The 21,712-nt window shown below is 43.7% G+C and overlaps 1 protein-coding gene across 1 annotated transcript in view; it reads right to left on the reverse strand.

The window, feature by feature from the left end:
• Positions 1-7,546: 7,546 nt before the first annotated feature.
• TECRL (trans-2,3-enoyl-CoA reductase like) overlaps positions 7,547-21,712 on the reverse strand; it is a 123,124-nt gene continuing 108,958 nt past the window's right edge. Inside the window, exons 9-13 of the mRNA XM_073340004.1 lie at positions 21,352-21,409; positions 19,127-19,212; positions 17,015-17,060; positions 8,975-9,030; positions 7,547-7,735 (exon numbers count right to left, since the gene is read on the reverse strand). Of these exons, the coding sequence (XP_073196105.1) occupies positions 7,547-7,735; positions 8,975-9,030; positions 17,015-17,060; positions 19,127-19,212; positions 21,352-21,409 (435 nt within the window). The remainder of the gene's footprint in view (positions 7,736-8,974; positions 9,031-17,014; positions 17,061-19,126; positions 19,213-21,351; positions 21,410-21,712) is intronic.

Raw genomic sequence — 21,712 nt, forward strand, 5'->3', positions numbered from 1 at the left:
GAACTACCAGTAAAAGTGAAATCCTGATAGACACATCCCCATTTATGTCAATGAGAGCTCTGCCATTGACTTGAGTAGGGCTGGATTTCACCCCTCGGGTTTACTGATCCCTATCCCCCACACCTTTGTACTGGAGCACAACTTTAGGACGCCTACATGTACTCTGCATAGGGTTGCCAGGTGTCCAGTTTTCAACCAGAACGTCCGGTCGAAAAGGGAAACTGGCAGCGTCCAGTCAGCTAAAAATCTGGTTACCTGCAGTAACGGTCTCTGCCACAGGGAGACGGGAAGAGCAGCAGCCGGTACCTCTGCTTAACAGCTGCTGCTCTTCCCACCTCCTTCCAGCCTGCCGGAGAGAACTGGCTGGCTCACAGACCGGGCTCCAACGTAGGTACCGGCACCGTCTGGGGGATTTGTGTAACTGTCTCCCCCCCGCATCCTGCTGTGCCCTGATTTCCCCACCCCAGCCCCTCAGGCTCTGGGTCAGCTCCTCTGAGCCCGGCTCTGCAGGCAGTAGGTGAGCCCCAGGGGAAGGCGGGGGTGGAAAGAGAGCGACACGCGAGGGGGAGGAACAAGGGGTGGGGCAAGAAGCGGGGCCTTGGGGGAAGGGATGTTCAGTTTTCAGGGAATTAGAAAGTTGGCAACCCTAGCTCTGCAAGATCTTGTGTGAGCAAAGGCACAGCAAGGTGCCCGCGTTTTGTTCACTTTTCCCCCTTTGGGCCCGCAACACAACGGCCACTGGCTACAGAAACTCTGTGGGAGACAATGGCTCTATTGGCTGTCTCCTGCAACCCTCCTTCTTTCACCTTTTGATCATCCTCGAGCCTGTCTGCTAACGTGAACATTTTTATCGACGAAAATGAGTGTCAATTTAGCCAGCCCTGTCTGCTGCTGCATGAAATTTTTATGTCTAGTGACCTTGTGTGTGTCCTTAATCTCTGCCAAACAAGTTCATCGCCTTATGTCGTAACTAACGCATCAATCTGATTTTCTTCACCAAAAACACTGCCCATCTTTCCCTTGCATTTATCCCCTTATCTCCAGTAAGGCAGTTTTGCTGTCGCTGTAGCAGCCTATTGATCGTATATGTCAATGTTACATTTGTGGGCCACTGAAGGATTTGATTTTAGTTCCATGTGCTCAACAATATCTGAAAAAATGACCACTCTTGGGAGCTGCTTGGAAGCAGGCGTCTTGTCAACAAGTTTTATAATGCGTTATTCACATATAATTGCAGCGCAGCAATGTGATTACACCAGATAGCGCCTTTGGCATCCAGAGATAGCCGCTCAGCAGTCCTGGGAATATAATAAAACTATGCTAGGCTTGATTGCCCTATAGTCTGTTGCACTTGTCCAGATTTAGTGCTCTTGTATAAACTGTGTGCAAGTAAATAAAAGGAAACATTTTTCGAAGCAGTTGCTAACCGGCGTTGCTGTTGTCTTTCTGTTCGCATGGGACCATTCCCTGCACATGACAGCTGGGAAGAGACACTGATTGTGGCAATGACTGTTCGGTAGAATGGCGCACCAGCAAGTCACAGAACCCAAAACACTTACATTGAGCAATGCTTAAAGTACGGGGCGGGGAGGGCAAAGGGTCACAGTCTAACCCTCGTCTTACCAAAGCTTCTGGTCCCGGGTTGTGATGCCTGCCCTCCACCCACCTGCACTTTAAGCAATGACACTGAGAGAATTTTATTGGCACCCTACTACTCCTAGGCACCCACTGGCTATGATGGTTAGATCTTCACCACTGTCAGCCAGGTGTGGGTGCAGGCCTTATTTAGTGTGCACCACCATCACCGTGTGTGTGTAGGCTAAGCCAGAGCCTGTCACCATGTTACGTTAGAAGGCGTGCGCTCACCCCATACCCGTAGCACATCAAGGGTAATGCCAGCCTGATCTCGGTGACCCATCATGCAGGGGTCCATAGCAGGGGAGGAGAGGAGATGCCCCACTCTCACGCCACCCTGCTCTGGGTGTGGCATTCAAGTAAAAGAGCTTCCTAAACTCTCCCCTGCACACTCTCTCCCACCCTGACATTATTTCAGCCCAGCTCAGCTTCTGCAGGGGAGAGAAAGAGAGACCAGTGAGCGTCCGTCCCTCTTGTATTAGTGGTCGCTCTGAGGTCTACCCTAGCTCCCACGGCCCAGCATGAGCCCCATTTCAGAGCTGCTCACCAAGCCAGTGTCCATCAGCTGCCAGTCACTCAAGGGGCAGAAATACCCTTTCCACCTAGCGGGGTGACAGTGGCATTTTACCCAGTGGGTGCCTGCCATACATGGCAATTGTAGGAGGTCTTCATCCTTGCTGAGAGGGGAGGCTGGGCCACAGGAAACACCAATGTGCAGTGTCTCTGAAGCTCGGCAGCAGCATCTATCTCTGAGGGTTCATGCTGCAGACATGGGCAATGCTAGCATTTCCTTCACTATTTCTAACCCATCACTTTTCAATTTCGCACAGATTACAGTAGTGTTGTCCTGGAAAGTCATTTACATATCTGAGCAGGAGGCTGCTTTACCCCATATTCAGTTTTATCATGGTAGCACTTAGACACTCCATTGTGCCAGGTTTTGCACACACTAGGGAGCGATTGTAAGCTCTTTGGGGCAGACGCCATCTAAATAGACGAAGCAATGATTCGTTCAAGGGTAGACAACAAGTCATTAGGAACTGCAAGACTAGAAACCCAGACCTCTCAACTCCAAGTTCATTGCCTCAATCCCCTAGATCTCAGTAGTCATCTCATTATATTGCTTTGTAAATAAAAGCCACTGGCCTTGTCTCTGAGTCGTGGTGCAGTGCTTTGCTGGCCCATCACGTTCCTTTCTTATTACAAAATGAGAGCCAGGTGTTTAAAAACATGGGCTCTAAAACGATAATCATGTATTTCCAGTTGCTATGGCTATTCCTCTTTTTAGAAGCCCTTGTACCAACAGGAGTGGCTATCAGTCAATATGAGATTATACCAACCTTAAAGCCACGTCAAGCTTGTACACGAGCTGCTGTGGCAAGGAGCCTGCCATGTCACAAGACAAAGAACGGGAATCTCAGTAGTGTTGTGAAGAATGTGGGTATTAGCTAACTGGAACTGCTGCTTTCAGGGAGCTCTTTCTGTTCTGTAGTTTTCGTTGGGACAGACACCACTAAGGCTGGAGGAGCAAAAATGTGTATATAGGCACCATAGGAAATGCCATACTGGTTTTCAACCTGTGGTCCACAGACGGCTGGAGACTAAGATTTGTAAAGGGGTCTGCACCTCCAACTGCAATTATTTAGGAATTCGCAAATGACGGCTGGTTGAACGCCACTGCCATACTGGCTAAACCACTTAACAAATTAGTCTAAGAGCCTTTCTCTAACAATGGTGGGTAACACCACTTTCAGAAGAGGGTGCAGAAACCCTGAGTGGCTTGTTTGGAAGCTTGTCAATGCTCAACATTTCTGAAAAACCAGGCCATTTACTTAGGTGCCCATGTAAGGCTTCAAAAGCCTGCTTTCTCTACTCATATTTGAGAAAAATCCTGGCCTTGATTGTCCAGCCCATCTTTTAGTAGAGAGTTCTTAGTTACCCAGAAAAACAATAATAGACACCCACAAATAAGAACTTATCAACCATAATTCTTTCAACAACCCCCACCCCGGATTAGTTATGCAAATTCCTGGGATTGAATTTACGGTTGAGTGAACTAACATGCGGAATTCCAAAGATATTTTCAAAGCTACCTAAGGGCTTTTGGATGCCTAATTGCCATTGTTTATGCAGTTGACAAAAGTTTAGTAACTATTTAACTGCCGTTAAGGTGTGATACCTACAACAGTACTGTTCAGGTCAATCTTTGGCACGTCAGTTATTCAGGTTCAGTAATCCTTATCTGTATATCATAACACCATCTTCATAGGCAAACTTTTAAATGGGCTAGACCACCATTCTCATTATGCCACAGCCCTTTGGTTGTCTTGGAGTCATGATCTGCCCCTTTATCCAAATAAAAACCAGCCACCTTTAGCTTCGCCACTGGGAGTATCTAAATAATAAAAGAGCCCAGCATTGGACTGGATAAGCATCTGGCTTATCTTGTCACAGAGCTAAAGTACAATAGTATGATGATGTTGGGAAAGTATCCAAGCAAAGGTGGAAGAATTAGCTTATGCTAATGTTTTTGGACAGAGAATCATTTCAAATAGTTTCCGGTCTGGAAAGTAGATGCTGAAGAGTGAGGATTGAAGGAGATGGGGTATGTCTTTATTCTGAAAGAAGGATGGCAGGGAAGATAGGTCTCTCAACTGTGATTCACCAGACACAAATTTACCTCTCTGCTAGTCACTTGACTTCTTGTGTGACTTTAGTCAAGTGACTCACTCTCCGTGCTCTGGCAGTGAAATGGGGATTATGCTTCTCTCCTTCACAAAGGTGTTATGAGGATAAATCCATTAACAATTATGCGAGGATCATATGTTGTGGAGACGAGGGTGATAAAAGTGCATTGAGGGTTTCTTCCTTGTTAGACTATTCCAAAGTCAATGGAAGTCTTTCCGCTGGCTTCACTAGGTATTGATTCAGGCCCTAAAGGCTGTGTAATAGTTACAGAGAGTAAGTTAGGAGGATTCCAACTTCAGAAGGCCGCGCAAAGGGCATTGAGAGATGTGATGTAAGCCAAGGAGTGGAAGAATACAAAGTTCTTGTGTGTGACAAATATTCCCTGTTGGTTAAGGATGGGTACTTTTCATTAGATATAATATTGGAGATGTGTCATCTTTAATCCATAGCTGTCAAGCTCAATTGTCAGAAAAGGTGAAATTTCTTTCCAGAAAGACACAGCCACTAATCCCTGACAGCGCACTGTGACCAAATTCTGGGCCCTCACACCCTCCCATCAATGCTTCCTCATGTGGTAATGCCCTTCAACCTGGAAAACCGCTTCAATTAAAAAAAAATCTTAGCAAACTACCATTTTTTAAAAATTAATGGTTATTTAAAAAATTATTATTATGTATCTCGGCTATAATACTTGTGCAAATAGAAAGATCACAACAGCCTTTCCAGGTGATCAGTGTCAGGAAGAGAGAACATTTTCATGTGATATATTTCCACTGCAGCCTGCCTTGTTACGGTGTAGAAGAAAGTGTCCAAGCTCTGCGAGAGCTGCAACTTTGAAACTAAAGTTTTCTCACTGAGCAGAATGGTCGGATATTTGGAACACAAATAGGACTGGCTGGCAAAGACTGTTTCTACCATTAAGAATATGAGTTTGAGAAGGGAGCTAGCTACTGAGACTACATTTTCCTTAAAATAAAAAATGCTCTTTCAGTAAGAAATTAACTAATATTGCTGGGTACTAGAGCTAGCTGGGAAATAGAAATCCCTATCACGGATACATTTTTGTTACTGATTCCCCCCTCCCCCTCGCCCCTGCCCCCCCAAATCAGGACAAAAAGTCAGAAATGTGAAATATCTCCTGGGAAGGGATTTCCAGAAAAAAATACTTTCAACAGCACCCAAGTGGAATCTTGACTGGCCAGCTGCTGGCTCTTGTCAATTTCACTAGCTCCCTGCAGATGGAAAATGAAATTAGCAAGAGGTTTCCTGCCTGGCAGCCATCAGTTTGATTTTCCTGAGGGGAAAAAAACCAAAATTTCCACAAACCTGAAATTTTCCAGTGAAAAAATTTTGATTTTTGCAAAAAAAGACATTTTTCCATCCATCAGTCCATGGGACATTTCCCAACCTTAGCATAGCTATTTAAACTGTAAATGCCCCCACAGTTTTTCTTGATTCCCCTGTCTTCAAATCAATTGTAAGTTGGACCAAAGCAGATGAACTTTGTATGCCCAGATCCCCGTGGGGCGCTTAGCGGTTTGGCATTTTTACCAAATACAAATAATCAAATGATCGGATATTTCTCTTTTTTCACCAGCTGAGCCGATGTACATAGTGCACGCATGTAAAGTGTCAAACAAAGAGGCTAACGATTCATGTGTGCAGGGAAAAGAAAACTCAGGCTGATACAGGTTAGGACTTTTTAACATACGTTTATCAAACCACAGTGGCACTGAGCAAACGTTCCCACAAATCCTTCGCTCTGTGAAGGTTAATCTTCTTATTAATTATGTGCATGAGGGGACTCAACCAAGACTTTTCACAACAATAAGAACAAAGAGCAGATATTCGTTCTGATGCAATCACAACCTAAAACTTAATTTCTGTTTATCTGTGCAAATCCGCGTATTGCACATTCCTCTAAAATCTTTAATGGATGCTGACGATGAGGAATGTGCGTTAAAGACAAATCTCACAGTGAACTAAAAAATAGAAAAGATCTGCAAATAAAACACTGCACAGGAAATACTGTCTTGTTGGAAAACTCTTTACGGCTTGAATTTGCTTTGACTTTAGCAGCACTTTTGGCAACTATAACTAGATATAAATAGGTCTGTAGTTTTCTTTCCCTTCTATATTGATCTACAAGTCTTTGCATTCAGTGATTTTATTTTAATACACTTAACTATCACAGTAGGCTCTCTTTGATATCAGGCTGCTTTATCTAGGCTCCTAGTGTGATAAAAGCAGGTTCAGAGTCATTTAAATTATACAAAACAATGTGAAATTAAGAGTCTTTTGATGATAGAGTTTTAAAAGAGTTTTAAAAATGAGGGGAAACTCCTTTTATTCATCTGTCCTACTAGGTCTCTTTTTGGCTATATTTTCACCATAAAAGGATGGCGTTACTACTCTCATTCTTTTATAGTCAGCTAATATGGAAAGTGGAGGATATAGTGTATGTCTGGTATGGCAGGCATTAACTATACACCCCTGTCAAGGTTCCTTCCCCACTCTGAACTCTAGGGTACAGATGTGAGGACCTGCATGAAAACCCCCCTAAGCTTATTCTTACCAGCTTTGGTTAAAAACTTCCCCAAGGTACAAACGTTGCCTTGTTCTTGAACTGTATGCTGCCACCACCAAGCGTTTTAAACAAAGAACAGTAAAAGAGCCCACTTGGAGACATCTTCCCACAAAATATCCCCCCAAGCCCTAAACACCCTTTCCTGGGGAAGGCTTGATAAGAATCCTCACCAACTGGTTCAGTTGAACACAGACCAAAACCCTTGGATCTTAAGAACAATGAAAAATCAATCAAGTGCTTAAAAGAAGAATTTTAATGAAAGAAAAGGTAAAAGAATCACCTCTGTAAAATCAGGATGGTAGCTACCTTACAGGGTAATCAGATTCAAAACATAGAGAATCCCTCTAGGCAAAACCTTAAGTTACAAAAGACACTAAAACAGGAATATACATTCCACCCAGCACAGCTTATTTTACCAGCCATTAAACAAAAGAAAATCTAACACATTTTCTGGCTAGATTATTTATAGATTACTTACTAATTTTACAGGAGTATTAAGGCTGCATTCCTGATCTGTTCCCGGCAAAAGCATTACACGGACAGACCAAACCCTTTGTTCCCCCCTCCAGATTTGAAAGAATCTTGTCCCCTCATTGGCCATTTTCGGTCAGGTGCCAGCGGGGTTACCTTAGCTTCTTAACCCTTTACGGGTGAAAGGATTTTGCCTGTGGCCAGGAGGATTTTATAGCACTGTATACAGAAAGTCTTTGGTTGCCTTCCAAAGTTAAGCTTGTCTCCTGTTGCTAGCTGGTTGCTGCACCTACAGTCTGTGAGAACAACTTTTCCGGTGCAGGGTGGGATGAGATGTATCAACGTCAACTCTGCCTTGAATATATAATAGAATTCAGATAATATAGCCCTCATTCTTTGCCTACATAATCAGGAGGCAATTGCCCTATTCCCCTCTACATAGGGATCTGGATTCCAATAATCACCCATTCCAGGGGTTAATTCCTTCTAAAGAAGCAAAAGACAATGGGAGACAGGCATATATATCTGAAGGTATAAGACACTTTGAATAAAGGGTGTCAGATTAACTGAGATTGAAATCCACATTCCCTAAAACAGAAGGCTCTGATGCTTACCAAAGTCTTCAAGCAATCTGAGAGGAGTTGACTTGCTGGCTGGGGTACCCTGTCATGGCTGGGTGTACTGTAGCAGGGTCTAGTGCCAACAGCTCCCTCTGACCCTGTAATGGTCTCTCTCTGCTTGTGACTCACTCAACTCTCTGGCCAGGTCATTTCTAGTCTCGTCCCTCCCTTCCAGGATAACACAAAGTCTAACAAACAGAAAGTCAAGGCCCTCATAGCAGGTTTCAGCCCTCTGATTCTGGGCTCTGTGGTTTGTACACCCCCTTGAAAGTCTTAGGGCTTTCAAAAGTCTGTAGTTCCTTAGATCAAGGGGTTTCATGCCTCCTTTCTCTGTGGCTGGTAGGGGAGCTCAGGCTCTCCCTCAAAACTGGGTTTCAGCTCAGTGACCCTGTATCAAGCAGGCAAGGTATGTCTATACAGACCAGCATGCTGCTTCCTCCCTGGGCTTCTTCCTACCTCAGCCTGCCTGCAGGCCTTTCCCACAGATCCTTCCTTGGCCCCTTCCATACCTGTATTCTTCCCAGACTCCACAACTCCCTCTAGTCACCCATCTTTCAGGGCAGGGACTGACAGGGCTCCCCCGTGAAGTCCTCCCAACAAATCCCAAAGATATAAATGTAAACCACATCTTCTCCCCTTGGGCTTGAACTTTCATCCCGCTTACATTTCTCCTGTGTTGTTTCTCAGCTGAGCACCTCCCTGGGTTTTCTCCCTGGCAGTCCAGATCCAGACCTTTTATCAAGGCTCCCTTCTACCGCTTGCTCCATCCAGTGGCTTCTCCCTGCCTCTCCTGGCCTCTTGTCAGAGTCTCCTGATCAGGAGAGGATCTGCCTTATGAAACGTGCACTGTCTCTTCATATGTAGTTAGCCTGTCTTGTTTCTTTAAAATAATGTTTTGTTCTGTTGTAAGTCCTCAAGGATGTGAAATGCTTACTTATATATAATCAAAGACTGTACAGACTGGGCCCATTACCTTCAGAGGAACCACAAAGGGTTTTGTTGGTTTCCTTTCTAAATGATTGTCCAACTCTAGAAATGACAGCGAAGAGAATATTAAAAGATACAAGCAACTAACCAGGGTATGCCTTTGAAACAGTAAAAGAAATTTCTTAAAAAGGGGGAAGTTCCAATATATAGACTGAGTAATACAGGCAAACACAAAAATACAATCCTTCAAATGAATTAAACATAAAAAGCCTCTAAGTAAAGCAGAGAAGAAATGTATTATACACCGTTGCCATCTTCTGTGTATTGATGGAAGCAACATAGAAACAGCTAAGAGCCAGAGCTATTTGATAAGTGTCCAATAGAGACAGGATGGCAGCTATCCCTCTGACAGACCCTCAATCCAGATATATAAAACTGAGGACACTGTGTGAGATACTAAATCCATGTGGCTAGTCTCTCTCCTCCTCCATGGTTACAGGACTGAGAAGAGGAGTTTGCAGAACCCACAAAAGAAGCTGCAGGACCATGAAGTGCTGCCAGACACTTGACCAGCCCCCATGGATGGACTTTCTTCTAGCCCCATGCTGATCACCAAGTTTTCTAATTGCATTTACTTATAATAATCAGTATCTCTCATTTGTTTTTCACCACACTTTCAGTAGTTCTCCAGAGCATTTGTTTTAAGGTAATCTTACCAATGTGATCCCTGCAGTTTAATTTTTAGTACAAAATACAAAAAAAATTGCTTAAAGCAATAGTCTGAAGTTGTCTTAGGCCAATCTGCTTGGACTTACAAAGAGGAACCATGCATATAGCATTGCTTTGTTAAAATATAGCACTGATCAGTTAAAATCCAAAATATGCTTCCTTGCGATCTCACTATGCTCACCAAGGAACTTTTAATTACTTATATTAAAGAACAAAAAGAGAAATACAATCTTTGAAATGAAATCTCACCACTACTTCTTGATTCTGCAGTTTGTGGGGCCATATTATTAATTGTCCATCAGTACTGAGTGAGCCTCCAGGAATTCATGAAAATATCTATGAATCCCTAGAATTATCACATATTTTAGTATGAACAGTTATTCATCTGAGACTGGAAACAGCAAGTTCATTCTTCACTCGTCATCATTCAATATTTGTTATTGTCCAGCTTCAAAAGTTTCAGTCATCCAATCAGGGAGCAGCAAAAAGACCATGTGACTTAGGTGACCAGTCTTTCAGAAAACCTTCACTCATCATCATTCAATATTTGTTATTGTCCAGCTTCAAAAGTTTCAGTCATCCAATCAGGGAGCAGCAAAAAGACCATGTGACTTAGGTGACCAGTCTTTCAGAAAATCTTTCAGAAAAAATATCCAATCTTTAATGTAAAAGTTGCTTTCTAACTATAAGGATAGTTAAATGCTGGAATAGTTACCAAAGGAGGCTGGGGGATCCTGGTCATCGGAGGTTTTTAAAATAGGTTAGACAACCACCTGTCAGGGATGGTCTAGATCTATTTTCTCCTGCCTCAGAGCAGGGGGATGGACTAGGTGACCTTTTGAGGTCCCTTTAAACCCTATATTGGTAAGAGTCTATAAAACACATCTTTACAAATAATGTAATTAGAAGTTGGAACACAAAAGCAAACAGCAAATATCATCTTCTAAAATAGATCTTTATTATGGGACATTATATTCGCTAATTGGTTGTTCACAGTGATTCTGGTATATCTATTGGTAGCAATGAAAAAAAATGCTAGGTGTTAACAGCTCACCAGTTTAAAAAAATATATGGGAAATTATGTATTTACATTACCAAAATTAAATGAAATTATTCTTTACATACATCATCCTTACACAGGATTTACTTGGTATGCACCATGTCATTACACAGTCCTAATCTGTTTCAGTGTAATCCACTGTGTTTTACTGAAAGGTCTAAGATATGTGCATCTCCCAGGATTTATGGGTCCACCAACGATGTTGTCGTAGCCAAAAATTCATATATGTCTTTCCGTTTCATCATTACCTTAAACAGTTTTCAACTCAACCCTTCTTCTTATTTCCTTCTCTTTTTACCCTAGCCATATAACCAAACTCAGTTATATTCTCCCTAGTTTTCCAATTTTTTAAAACAACATATTTCACTGTATCTACCAGTCTAGCAGAATTGATGAAACTTACAATGTGGCTTGGCTACTATTTCACTTGAATATTTATAACAGATACTATAGTAACACACGTAACTCGTTGCTTGTCTTGCTAACAGGATAAACACTGCAAGCCTGTAGATTAGACATCTGAAGAGGGATATGAACCCAATTTATTGGACAAATTAACTTTGTTAGAGCACTTGAGAATGGTACTGCTAGGCAAGATAACAGTTTCTCTCAGAGCCTGAACTTGTCCTGCTTTGCTACTGTAGCTTGGTTCTACACTAATGATTGAAGTTTTCAGCCAGGCTTTTTGACCTGCCATGAGGATGTGAGAAGCATCTATTCAGGTGCCAAATAAATAGAACGAAGAACTGAAGATGTGGGGTTAAGTGCATTAATGCTTCATGAGGCAACTCTGGCCCCTTTACTCTCCAAAGCTACTACAATTCCATCATACCGTGCCTCTAAAAATTGTGTTATTCCGTATTAATGAGTCATTGACTTGCAAATGAATTTACTTCGAGTTTCCAGGGATTTGAATAAAAGATCTTCCCTTTTGAAGAATAATGACACTCAAAAAAAGCAAAGCAAAGAAAGAACTGACTAAGCAACTCAAACCAGGCCTTATTTCCAAAAGCAACCTCAAGATGCACACGACGCCAAACAAGATCCATGAAGCGCTGCCCATTTGCACCAGCTGAGTACCTGTCCGGGCATGTTTGAACCAAGATAGGCACTGAATTCAGGTGGGGATCCTCTCCCCTTCAGTAATAATTAGTATTTAGGTACAGGGTACATCTCAGGATCTCCAAGTGCTTTATAGAGGGTAAGTGTTAGTCTGAGATGGAAACTCTGAGGCACTGAGAGGTTACAGACCAATTTGTGATCCCATTACTCACACCGAGTAGAAACTTACTGCACAAACAGTTCCATTAATTCTGGTGTGACTAATTCAGCATGAGAGATGGTGTCATAATCTGGATTTAAGTGATTTACTCATGGCAACAGACCACATACGTGGTAAGGTGGGCCATACTTGGGGTGACCCTAAACCTGGGACTACCAGAAGCCGGGAGGGGAAGAGGGGGATGGATCACACCATAACTGCCCTGTTTTGAGCACTCCCCCGGATGCTCTGCTACCGGCCACTGTCAGAAGACAGGATACTGGGCTAGATGGACCATTGGTCTGACCCATTGTGGTCGTGCTTATGTTCATAAGACTGGAATTAGAACTTCATTTGCCTGATACTCACTCGATCCACTTAGGCCATGCTGCCTCCTAGAAACAAAAAAAAGCAGACTTCTCCACAGTGCTGACTTTAAGCCAGTTTGCATCATCAAACAACTTGGTAGTAGTCAGGAATCGGTTCAGTAAAACAAAACTTCAGAGCTACCCTAATTGTGTTAATACTGTATAAACCAACACTGTTTGTTGGTACAGTTTAGAAGGATTTACACAGAGCATGCTGCTTTGAATACAGTTAAAGCTGTGGCATTTCCTGCAATGCAAAACACTCAGAATCTGATCGGCATTTGGTTTGAACCTTAAAAGGGCCAGATCTTCACATGGAGTAGATCAGCATCACCCCACTGGCTTGAAACAGAGCAACACCCATTATACCAGCTGACGATCTGGCCCAACATTCACAAGCCAGATTTTCTTGTCTTCCTGATTAGCTCCATTGCACAAAATCTAATTAAATCATATCTTCTAACACAAACCGAGGGTTCAAAGCCAGATTCTGTTCACTTAATTCAAAACGCCCCATTCTGATGTAAATTGTCTGAAAATGATACCCAACAATTCTTGCCTAAGCCCTCTTTGGTTACTAAATGAAAGGGTTCATTGGTTTCCAGAATCAGTTCTCAAACAGTGAATACGGGTTTCTAGTGCTTGAAGAGCTTAGAAGATGAATGGAATCATGGCTGTTTTCCTAAGCACACCCATATTATATTTCTTCAGGTAGAGCTTGTGTTTCTTTTGGGCCCAGAGGGCCATCTGGATGGCCATCAGGAAAGCAAAAACTCCAACTGCAAAGAAGAAAACGTCTGTCAACAACACTCATAATTACCATGAATAAAATGGAAGGTGGATCTCTACAGCATGAGTCACTTACAGCACAGTGTTTTAAATTACATTTCCTAAGCACGTCTGTGTATCTTACATACCCCATGTGACAGACCCAGACCAGTGGGGTACAGGAGTCTGCTAGAAGGCAGATATACTGGCCACTGGATGAACAGTTTTCTGTTCCCTGAGTGACCAGAACAAGGGCTGCAATAGAGCAATCAAGAACCTGCTAGAACCAATTAAGACAGGCAAGCTAATTAAGACACCTGGAGCCAATTAAGAACCTACTACAATCAATTATGGCAGGCAGACTAATCAGGACACCTGGTTTAAAAAGGACCTCCCATCAGTTAGGGGAGGGTGTGCAAGGAGCAGGGAGTGAGAAGACATTCTGCTGGAGGACTGAGGAGTACAAGCGTGATCAGGCTTCAGGAGGAAGATCCTGTGGTGAGGGAAAGAAGGTGTTGGGAGGAGGCCATGGGGAAGTAGCCCAGGTCGTTGTAGCTGTTGCACAGCTGTTACAAGAGACACTGTAGACAGCTGCAATCCACAGGGCCCTGAGCTGGAACCCGGAGTAGAGGGTGGGCCCAGGTTTCCCCCATCCCCCTCAACTCCCTATTTGAGACAAGAGGAGGTGACCTGGACTGTGGGTCCCGCCAGAGGGGAAGGTCTCTGGCCTGTTCCCCAATCCACTAGGTGGGTCAGCAGAGACTGCGGGGATTGTTCTCCTCCCTTTCTCCATGGTGGCCAGTGATGAGGTTAGCTGAGTGAACGGCAGGTTTGAGCCACTAGCAAAAGTAGCCAAACTGAGGGTGGCCGTGAATCTCTGAGGCTAGCAAATCCGCCAATAAGCACAGGACCCACCAAGGCAGAGGAGGAACTTTTGTCACACCCATCATTGTCTAGAGTTGGGTGAGGAATGGTTTTCCCAACCTGGGAGAATTTTTGAGACTTTAACAATATTTCCTGTTTCAAATTAGGATGAAAAGTAAAAAATCTAAAAAATTTTCATTGGGAAAAAATTGGATTGGGTCCATTGAAACATTTAGCTTTGACTTTAACCTTTTTGACATTTTTCTTAAATTCACTGTAAATTAACTTAAATTTGAAACAAAAAGCTGTTTCACACCAAAATCAGAAATTTTGTTTTGCCATTGTTGAAATGGGACGTTTTGACAATTTCAATGCTTTATTTTTCCCCCAAAATAAACTATTTCCAAATTGGAAACTCATCAAAATCAACCTTTTCCTGCAAGAAGTTTTGGTTTCTGAGAAGCCTCATTTTCTGTTGAAAAAATATTTCATCAAAAAATTCACGACCAGTGCTATCACCCTAGTATCTGCGTACCTCACGGTCTTTTAATGTACTTATCCTCGCCATATCTCTGTGAGGTAGGGCACGGCTATTATCCCCATTGTACAGACAAGGAGATGAGGCATTGAGAGGCTAAGTGACTTGCCCCAGGTTACACAGAAAGTCTGTGACTGAGGGAGAGCTTGTGCCCAGGTCACTCACACAATGCCCTAAACACTGGATAATTCTCCCTTACTATTTTGAATAGCCATGTAATTTGGATGGGAACTATTACAGGGGGAGGTTGATGTGAGCTGTTGAATTCTCTGGTTCATTGATCGTGGATTATATTCAAATATAATTTGGGCTATTCATTTTGTTCAGTTATGTCAAGGGCATCCAGGCCCTAATCCAGAAAAAAAAAATCCCCCCCCCCATACTGCTTATTTTTAAGCATGTTAGTAGACACATGGGGTAAAAATCTTCACCCTCCTGAAGTCAATGGGGGTTTTTGCTATGGACTTCACTGGGGCCAGGATTTCATGTGCTTGAAGCTAAGAATTCTCACCCATCAAGGGGCGTGTCAAGTTACTACCTTTCCTGCCTGTCTGAGGGGTGATCTCTCTGTGGCAGTGTGCCCCGACTCTTGTTTTAAGGCCCTCATCCAATGCCCATTGAAGTGAAAGAAGACAGTCACATTGACTTCAGTGGGTGCTAAATCAGGTCCTAAAGGCACAATCTAGTCTGTCAGAAAAAAAGACCATTGGCATTAATAAAGGTACCTACCACTATTGGGGGAGGGATAGCTCTGTGCTTTGAGCATTGGCCTGCTAAACCCAGGGTTGTGAGTTCAATCCTTGAGGGGGCCACTTAAGGATCTGGGGCAAAAATTGGGGCTTGGTCCTGCTTTGAGCAGGAGGTTGGACTAGATGACCTCTGAGGTCCCTTCCAACCCTGATATTCTATGATCCTATACCAGGCATATCGATCCTGAGACCGTAAGATATGCCTAAACTGCAGCCCAAGGGGTAACTGCAACATGGGTTAGATGTACCTGCACTAGCTTTACCTATGCCAGCACATCCAAAAATATTAGTGTGGACATGGACATCAGGCTAGTAACATTTGTGCCTAGGGTTCCCGGCATGCTTGTACAGCTTGAGCTAAAGCCCAAGCTTCATGTCTACACTGCTGCTTTGAGCTGTGCTGGTGCAGGTCTGCGTATCCATGCTGTAATCACACCACGGATTGCAGTGGAGACATACCCTAAGTGTACGTCAAACAGGACAGAAGGTATTAGGAACATTAGCACGTGGTGGCGGAGAGATACCAGTGTCATGACACGCTTATGTTCCCACAGACGACACCGATCAATTTTAACCTACATAAGTAGGTAGCCACTTTGAGAAGGCTCCATTAATCTGGCTTCCAGAAAGTGCTCCAATACAAAGCGCTAGGCGCTAACAAGGCAAGAGAGTGGAAAGTGTCGCAGGGAAGAATACAATTAATGGAAGAAGAATTAGAACAGCCCAGGGCATCAGATGTGAACACGACTGTATCATTTAGCAAAACAAAAAGCCCGTAGCTTGAAGGGCACTGCTAAGAGATGTCTGGGGTACCTCAGGGCCAGCAGGGGAAGGATAAGTATCCTGCAGCTCATTCCGTTACTTGCCTCTTAACTCAATAGCACCATGACCCTCGCTACACATTCACCTCTTTCCCAGAGTAACTATCTATAAAGCTTTTTGGAAAATATTTTTGTTTACATTGTGATAAATGAAGAAAAATCATTTTCAGATAGCTTGTCATGAAAATTGTCATCCAGTCTTGAAATCACGTTTATTTAATGTTTCAAAGTATTTTTTTAATTGCAAAATTTTGCATGTAGCATTTCTTATTTTCTGGTAACAAAAAAAAGAAATATTTTTAAATGAATTTTTTGGTCAGCTTAGCCACATGGGGTTAGATTTCCAGAGGAATTTAGACACCTCAAGATACAGATAGGCCCCTGGTGGCATTTTCAAAAGATTCTATGCAGGCTTTCAATGGGAGTTAGGTGCCTAACTCACTTAAGCACGTATGTAAATCCCAAGAGGCTCCTATCTGCATCTTTAGGTGCCTCAGTGCCTTTGGAAATCTGGTCCCTGGGTGAAATTTCTTTTAAATAAAGTCCAATTAAAAAAAAAACAGAAAATGTCATGAACAAAGATTAATGGTAAATGAAAATAAAATCTATCAAATTTTTGATAAAATTTCAGATTTCTTTTATTTGCAAAATATTTTAAAAGAATAATTTTTCTCAAAAATCACTGATGTACAAAAAAGGCAAGTGTTCAACCACCACAACAACTGTTTTTGGAAAATTTTGACCAGCTCCACCCGGTATCCAGCTTCCTAAAGATGACACTTTGAAGAGTAATGTGATAGGGATACAATGGAGGATTTGTTGGTGATAGTCCATCAATTATTCTTTGGGGTGATTGTAGGTTTACGAAACTCACCTTTGCCAATAACTCATTTATATGTTATTTGCTTCCAGTTCACAATTGTCTTACCTGGCAGTGTTTGTGTCATCACTGTAAAACTAATCCAAGACCCAATCTATATGAAGAAAAAGAATTGTTAATCCTGTCTGTGGCAAGGTTTTGACTGCACTTTGTGCACAATGGCTCCCACTGCCATCCACTGGAAGAAGAGACGGTTGGGTATCTTCACAGCACTGCAGGTAGGAGGAGTTGGGTGGCTGGATAAAAGGTGAGCATCCAATGCTTCAGATGGGAGTGAGGGAATCATCTGCACGGGAGGGTAGGAGTGACTCTGAGGGTCAGTTGGGAGCATTTTTTCTGGGGAGAAGGATGCAAAAAAGGGCTACTAGAATGATCAGAGGAATGGAAAACCTGCCTTATGAGAGGAGACTCAAAGAGCTGGGCTTGTTTAGCCGAACCAAACGAAGGCTGAGGGGAGATATGATTGCTCTCTATAAATACATCAGAGGGATAAATACCGGGGAGGGGGAGGAGTTAAAGTTAAGCGCCAATATGGACACAAGAACAAATGCTGTCAAGGTTCCTCCCCCACTCTGAACGCTAGGGTACAGATGTGGGGACCTGCATGAAAAACCCCCTAAGCTTATCTTTACCAGCTTAGGTCAAAACTTCCCCAAGGTACAAAATATTTCACCCTTTGTCCTTGGATTGGCCGCTACCACCACCAAACTAATACTGGTTACTGGGGAAGAGCTGTTTGGACACGTCTTTCCCCCCAAAATACTTCCCAAAACCTTGCACCCCACTTCCTGGACAAGGTTTGGTAAAAAGCCTCACCAATTTGCCTAGGTGACTACCGACCCAGACCCTTGGATCTTAAGAACAATGAACAACCCTCCCAACACTTGCACCCCCCCTTTCCTGGGAAATGTTGGATAAAAAGCCTCACCAATTTGCATAGGTGACCACAGACCCAAACCCTTGGATCTGAGAACAATGAAAAAGCATTCAGTTTTCTTACAAGAAGACTTTTAATAAAAATAGAAGTAAATAGAAATAAAGAAATCCCCCCTGTAAAATCAGGAGGGTAGATATCTTACAGGGTAATTAGATTCAAAAACATAGAGAACCCCTCTAGGCAAAACCTTAAGTTACAAAAAAGATACACAGACAGAAATAGTTATTCTATTCAGCACAGTTCTTTTCTCAGCCATTTAAAGAAATCATAATCTAACACATACCTAGCTAGATTACTTACTAAAAGTTCTAAGACTCCATTCCTGGTCTATCCCCGGCAAAGACAGAATATAGACAGACCCACAGACCCTTTGTTTCTCTCCCTCCTCCCAGCTTTTGAAAGTATGTTGTCTCCTCATTGGTCATTTTGGTCAGGTGCCAGCGAGGTTACCTTTAGCTTGTTAACCCTTTACAGGTGAGAGGAATTTTCCTCTGGCCAGGAGGGATTTCAAAGGGGTTTACCCTTCCCTTTATATTTATGACAAATGCATATATACAAATGGCCACTAAATTTAGGCTTGACATTAGACAAAGGTTTCTAATCATCAGAGGAGGGAAGTTCTGGAACAGCCTTCCAAGGGAGGTGGGGGTAGGGGGCGACAAAATACCTAACTGGTTTCAAGACCGAACTTGATAAATTTATGGAGGGGATGGTATGATGGGACTACCTACAATGGTATGTGGACCATCGGTGACTGCCAGTGGCAAAAATCCCCAATGGCCAGCAATGGAATGCTAGGTGGGGAGGGCTCTGAGTTATTACAGTGAATTCTTTCCCAAGTATCTGGCTGGTGGGTCATACCCTCTTGCTCAGGGTCTAACTAATCGCCACATTTGGGGTCTGTAAGGAATTTCCCCTCAAGTCAGATTGGGAGAGACCCTGGTGGGGCGGGGGCGTTGACTTCCTCTGCAGGTTTAAAGTAGTGTATATGGCGGATTCTCTGTAACTTGAAGTCTTTAAATCATGCTTTGAGGACTTTAGTAACTCAGCCAGAGGCTAGGGGGTCTGTTACAGGAGGGCAAGGTTCTGTGGCCTGTGATGTGTCTGGAGTCAAGGGGACTGCACTAAAGAGGAGGGATGTTCATTGTGGGCAAGGCTTGGTGCACCTGGGCAGTGACCTGACTGGGCTGCCCCTCCCCCAGGCAGAGAAGAAAACAGCATACCTCATATGTGTAGTTGGGACAGGAAACCAGTGTGAATAGCCATGTGAAGGGATTGTAAGTTGGACTTGGAAAAGAGGTTTTATTTCCTTTGGGAAAGAAGAAAACACAAACAAACCCACAATGTAAGTACAGCAGGGATCATTGCATGTATGATGGCCACCGTTTGCACTGACACACGGGGGAAGGAAGGAAACTGCAGAGCTAAAAGCACAAGTTCCCACAGCACGAGCTGGGGCTGCAACAGACTCCTGTGCTCTGGGGCTCAGAGGACCAATATGACATGCTGGCCAGTGGGTCTCGCATACTCCCTACAAACATGCAGAGAGACACTGATCTCAGGATGGGACCATTCGCCACCTCAGAGCAGAACCAGTAGGCTCATGCGTAGTGGCTGAAGTTGCCATCAGGTGTAACCATAGGACTGACAGAACCTGCTGGCACCAGTGCTTGAGTCCTGAGAAAAGAAGTGCCAGAACTCACTTCTCCCTGGGAGCCCTGTTGACACTGGTCCACGGGCAGCAAATGGAGATGTGGGGGCACTATACTCCTGCCAGGACCCTTCGGCCTGTGGAGCGGTAAAAGGAGAGAAGAAGGGGGTCTGGCCATAGGGGAGGCAGGGACAGGGGTGCAACAAAGTAGGAGGGTGCAGCTTCCTTTCCTGACTGCGATGGAGTCAGCAGTGCAGGGCAGCCACGCACCCAGGAGGAAGCAGGCTGGGGCACCCACATCCCTGCCCAGTGAGGAAGCCCCTGATGTCTTTCTGGTGCTTTCCCCTGCCCTGGGTGGGGCAGCAGCCAGGGGGAGGAGGGGGAGGTGTGGGCTGAATGCGGGGATTTCCCATGCAGAACAGGGGTGCTGGGAGGCTGTGGTACCTCTCTCTGCATTCTCCTGGCTGTGCCCTGCCCTGGCAGTGGTACCAGGCTTAGCAAATCCCAACGCTTCCTTGAGCTCAGTATGTTCCAGCACTTATGTCCCAGGCCCCCAGTGCCAGGCCACTTTCCTCCCGTACGGGCTGTCTTGGGCATGGCCGGGAGGGGAGGCAGAAGCTGCTGGCCCAGGGGAGCCCCTGCTGGCCCTTTGTCGCGCCCCTGTTAGGACCATTGGGATCCTGTTCTGGGGTTCAAAAGAAGCGCTGGAAAACTGCTCTGGTGCAGCCCAGCACCACTGGCTGGTGCTTTGAACCCAATGGGGCTGCCATGTGGGCAGTAATGGCGTTCAGAGGGGAACAGTACTGGGGGAGAGCTTCTCAGAGTCAGTGGCAACTGGATGCCTACGCCACTTAGGCCTCTTTGGAATTCCAGCCTTCTTTAAAAAAAAAAAAGGCAATTTTTATGTCATAGTAACAGAATTTCCCAGGAACATAGTCAGGACTCAGAAAGAAAGGGCACTGCAGTAATAATAAAATAAAATAACAATAATACAGTAAGATAATGTTGTGGTCCAGACCCTGACCTCTTCCTTCCATAATGCTAATGTTGCTATTACAAAATGCAACGCGTGAGAAGGATGCAAATACCTTTCAGGTCTCACAGTGGCCATAATGTTGTTGACACTGTCATGGTTTTTAGAGATGAGGTTGTGTGTGTGTAAATAGGTTTATTTGTTGCTTCTACTGCACATTGTGGCCCCTGTTAAGCACATGGTTAACTTTAAGCACATGCTTAACTGCTTTACTGTGTAGAGATTGAATTAACCATGTGAATCAGTGTTTTCTTGAAATGGGGCCTAAGCTAAGAAAAACAATTATTCTTGTGCAATATGTGTTGCTTTCTAGAAAATGTTCTGTAGCCATAATTATTTGCCCAAAATGCTCTGCAAAAATGAGAAGTGCGGAGCACAATTTAGCAGCACGTTTGCGCACACTCCGATTTTTAGAGCGGAAAACTATGCAAATTAGTTATTTGAATGTTTGTTGAATCCTCATTAAAATTAAATCCTTCATTGTCCGTCGACAGCGTGTTTTAATACATTTAAACACTCCAATCAACAATGGAATTGTGGATATTTATAACAAAGAGAAATTTGCCATAAGCTTTAGAAGAGCAATGTTACAAATATCACCACATTTATTTAGCAGGTGTTAAAACAAATGACATGATATCTCGCTCATCTTTCCTTATTTTGTAGGCAGACGTATAGGTTACAATATGTCAGGAAAAGGTCCATAGATAAAGTGCAATTCAGTGTGAAGTAGGTGGGGTGGGGGGGAGAAAGAGGAGACAAACCTGAGTTATTTTGTTGGACTAAAGCAACGTTGATAAAATGATTTCCAGCTTCACACATCTGCAAAAAAATGGAAAGCATGGTCACTGTTACACATTTAGGATGTTACCAGATAACTGCATGACTGGTTGATTTTAGCAATAGGATTAAACTCTGTATCCAAAAGAATAGCAGAGCGTTAAAAAAATATCGAGAAACCCATTCAAATGGAAATACGTTACACTCATTGTGAGAACCCAGATGCCCCAGAAAACCATGCACTGGGTGAACTGTTGAGGTGAACTACTGGCTCCACTGAATACAATGGCAAAGCTCCCAATGACTTCAGCGGGCCAGGATTTTACCCTTGGTTGCAGAGAGAAG

The sequence above is a fragment of the Lepidochelys kempii genome, chromosome 4, assembly GCF_965140285.1.
Source record: "Lepidochelys kempii isolate rLepKem1 chromosome 4, rLepKem1.hap1, whole genome shotgun sequence".
Classification (NCBI taxonomy): domain Eukaryota; kingdom Metazoa; phylum Chordata; order Testudines; family Cheloniidae; genus Lepidochelys; species Lepidochelys kempii.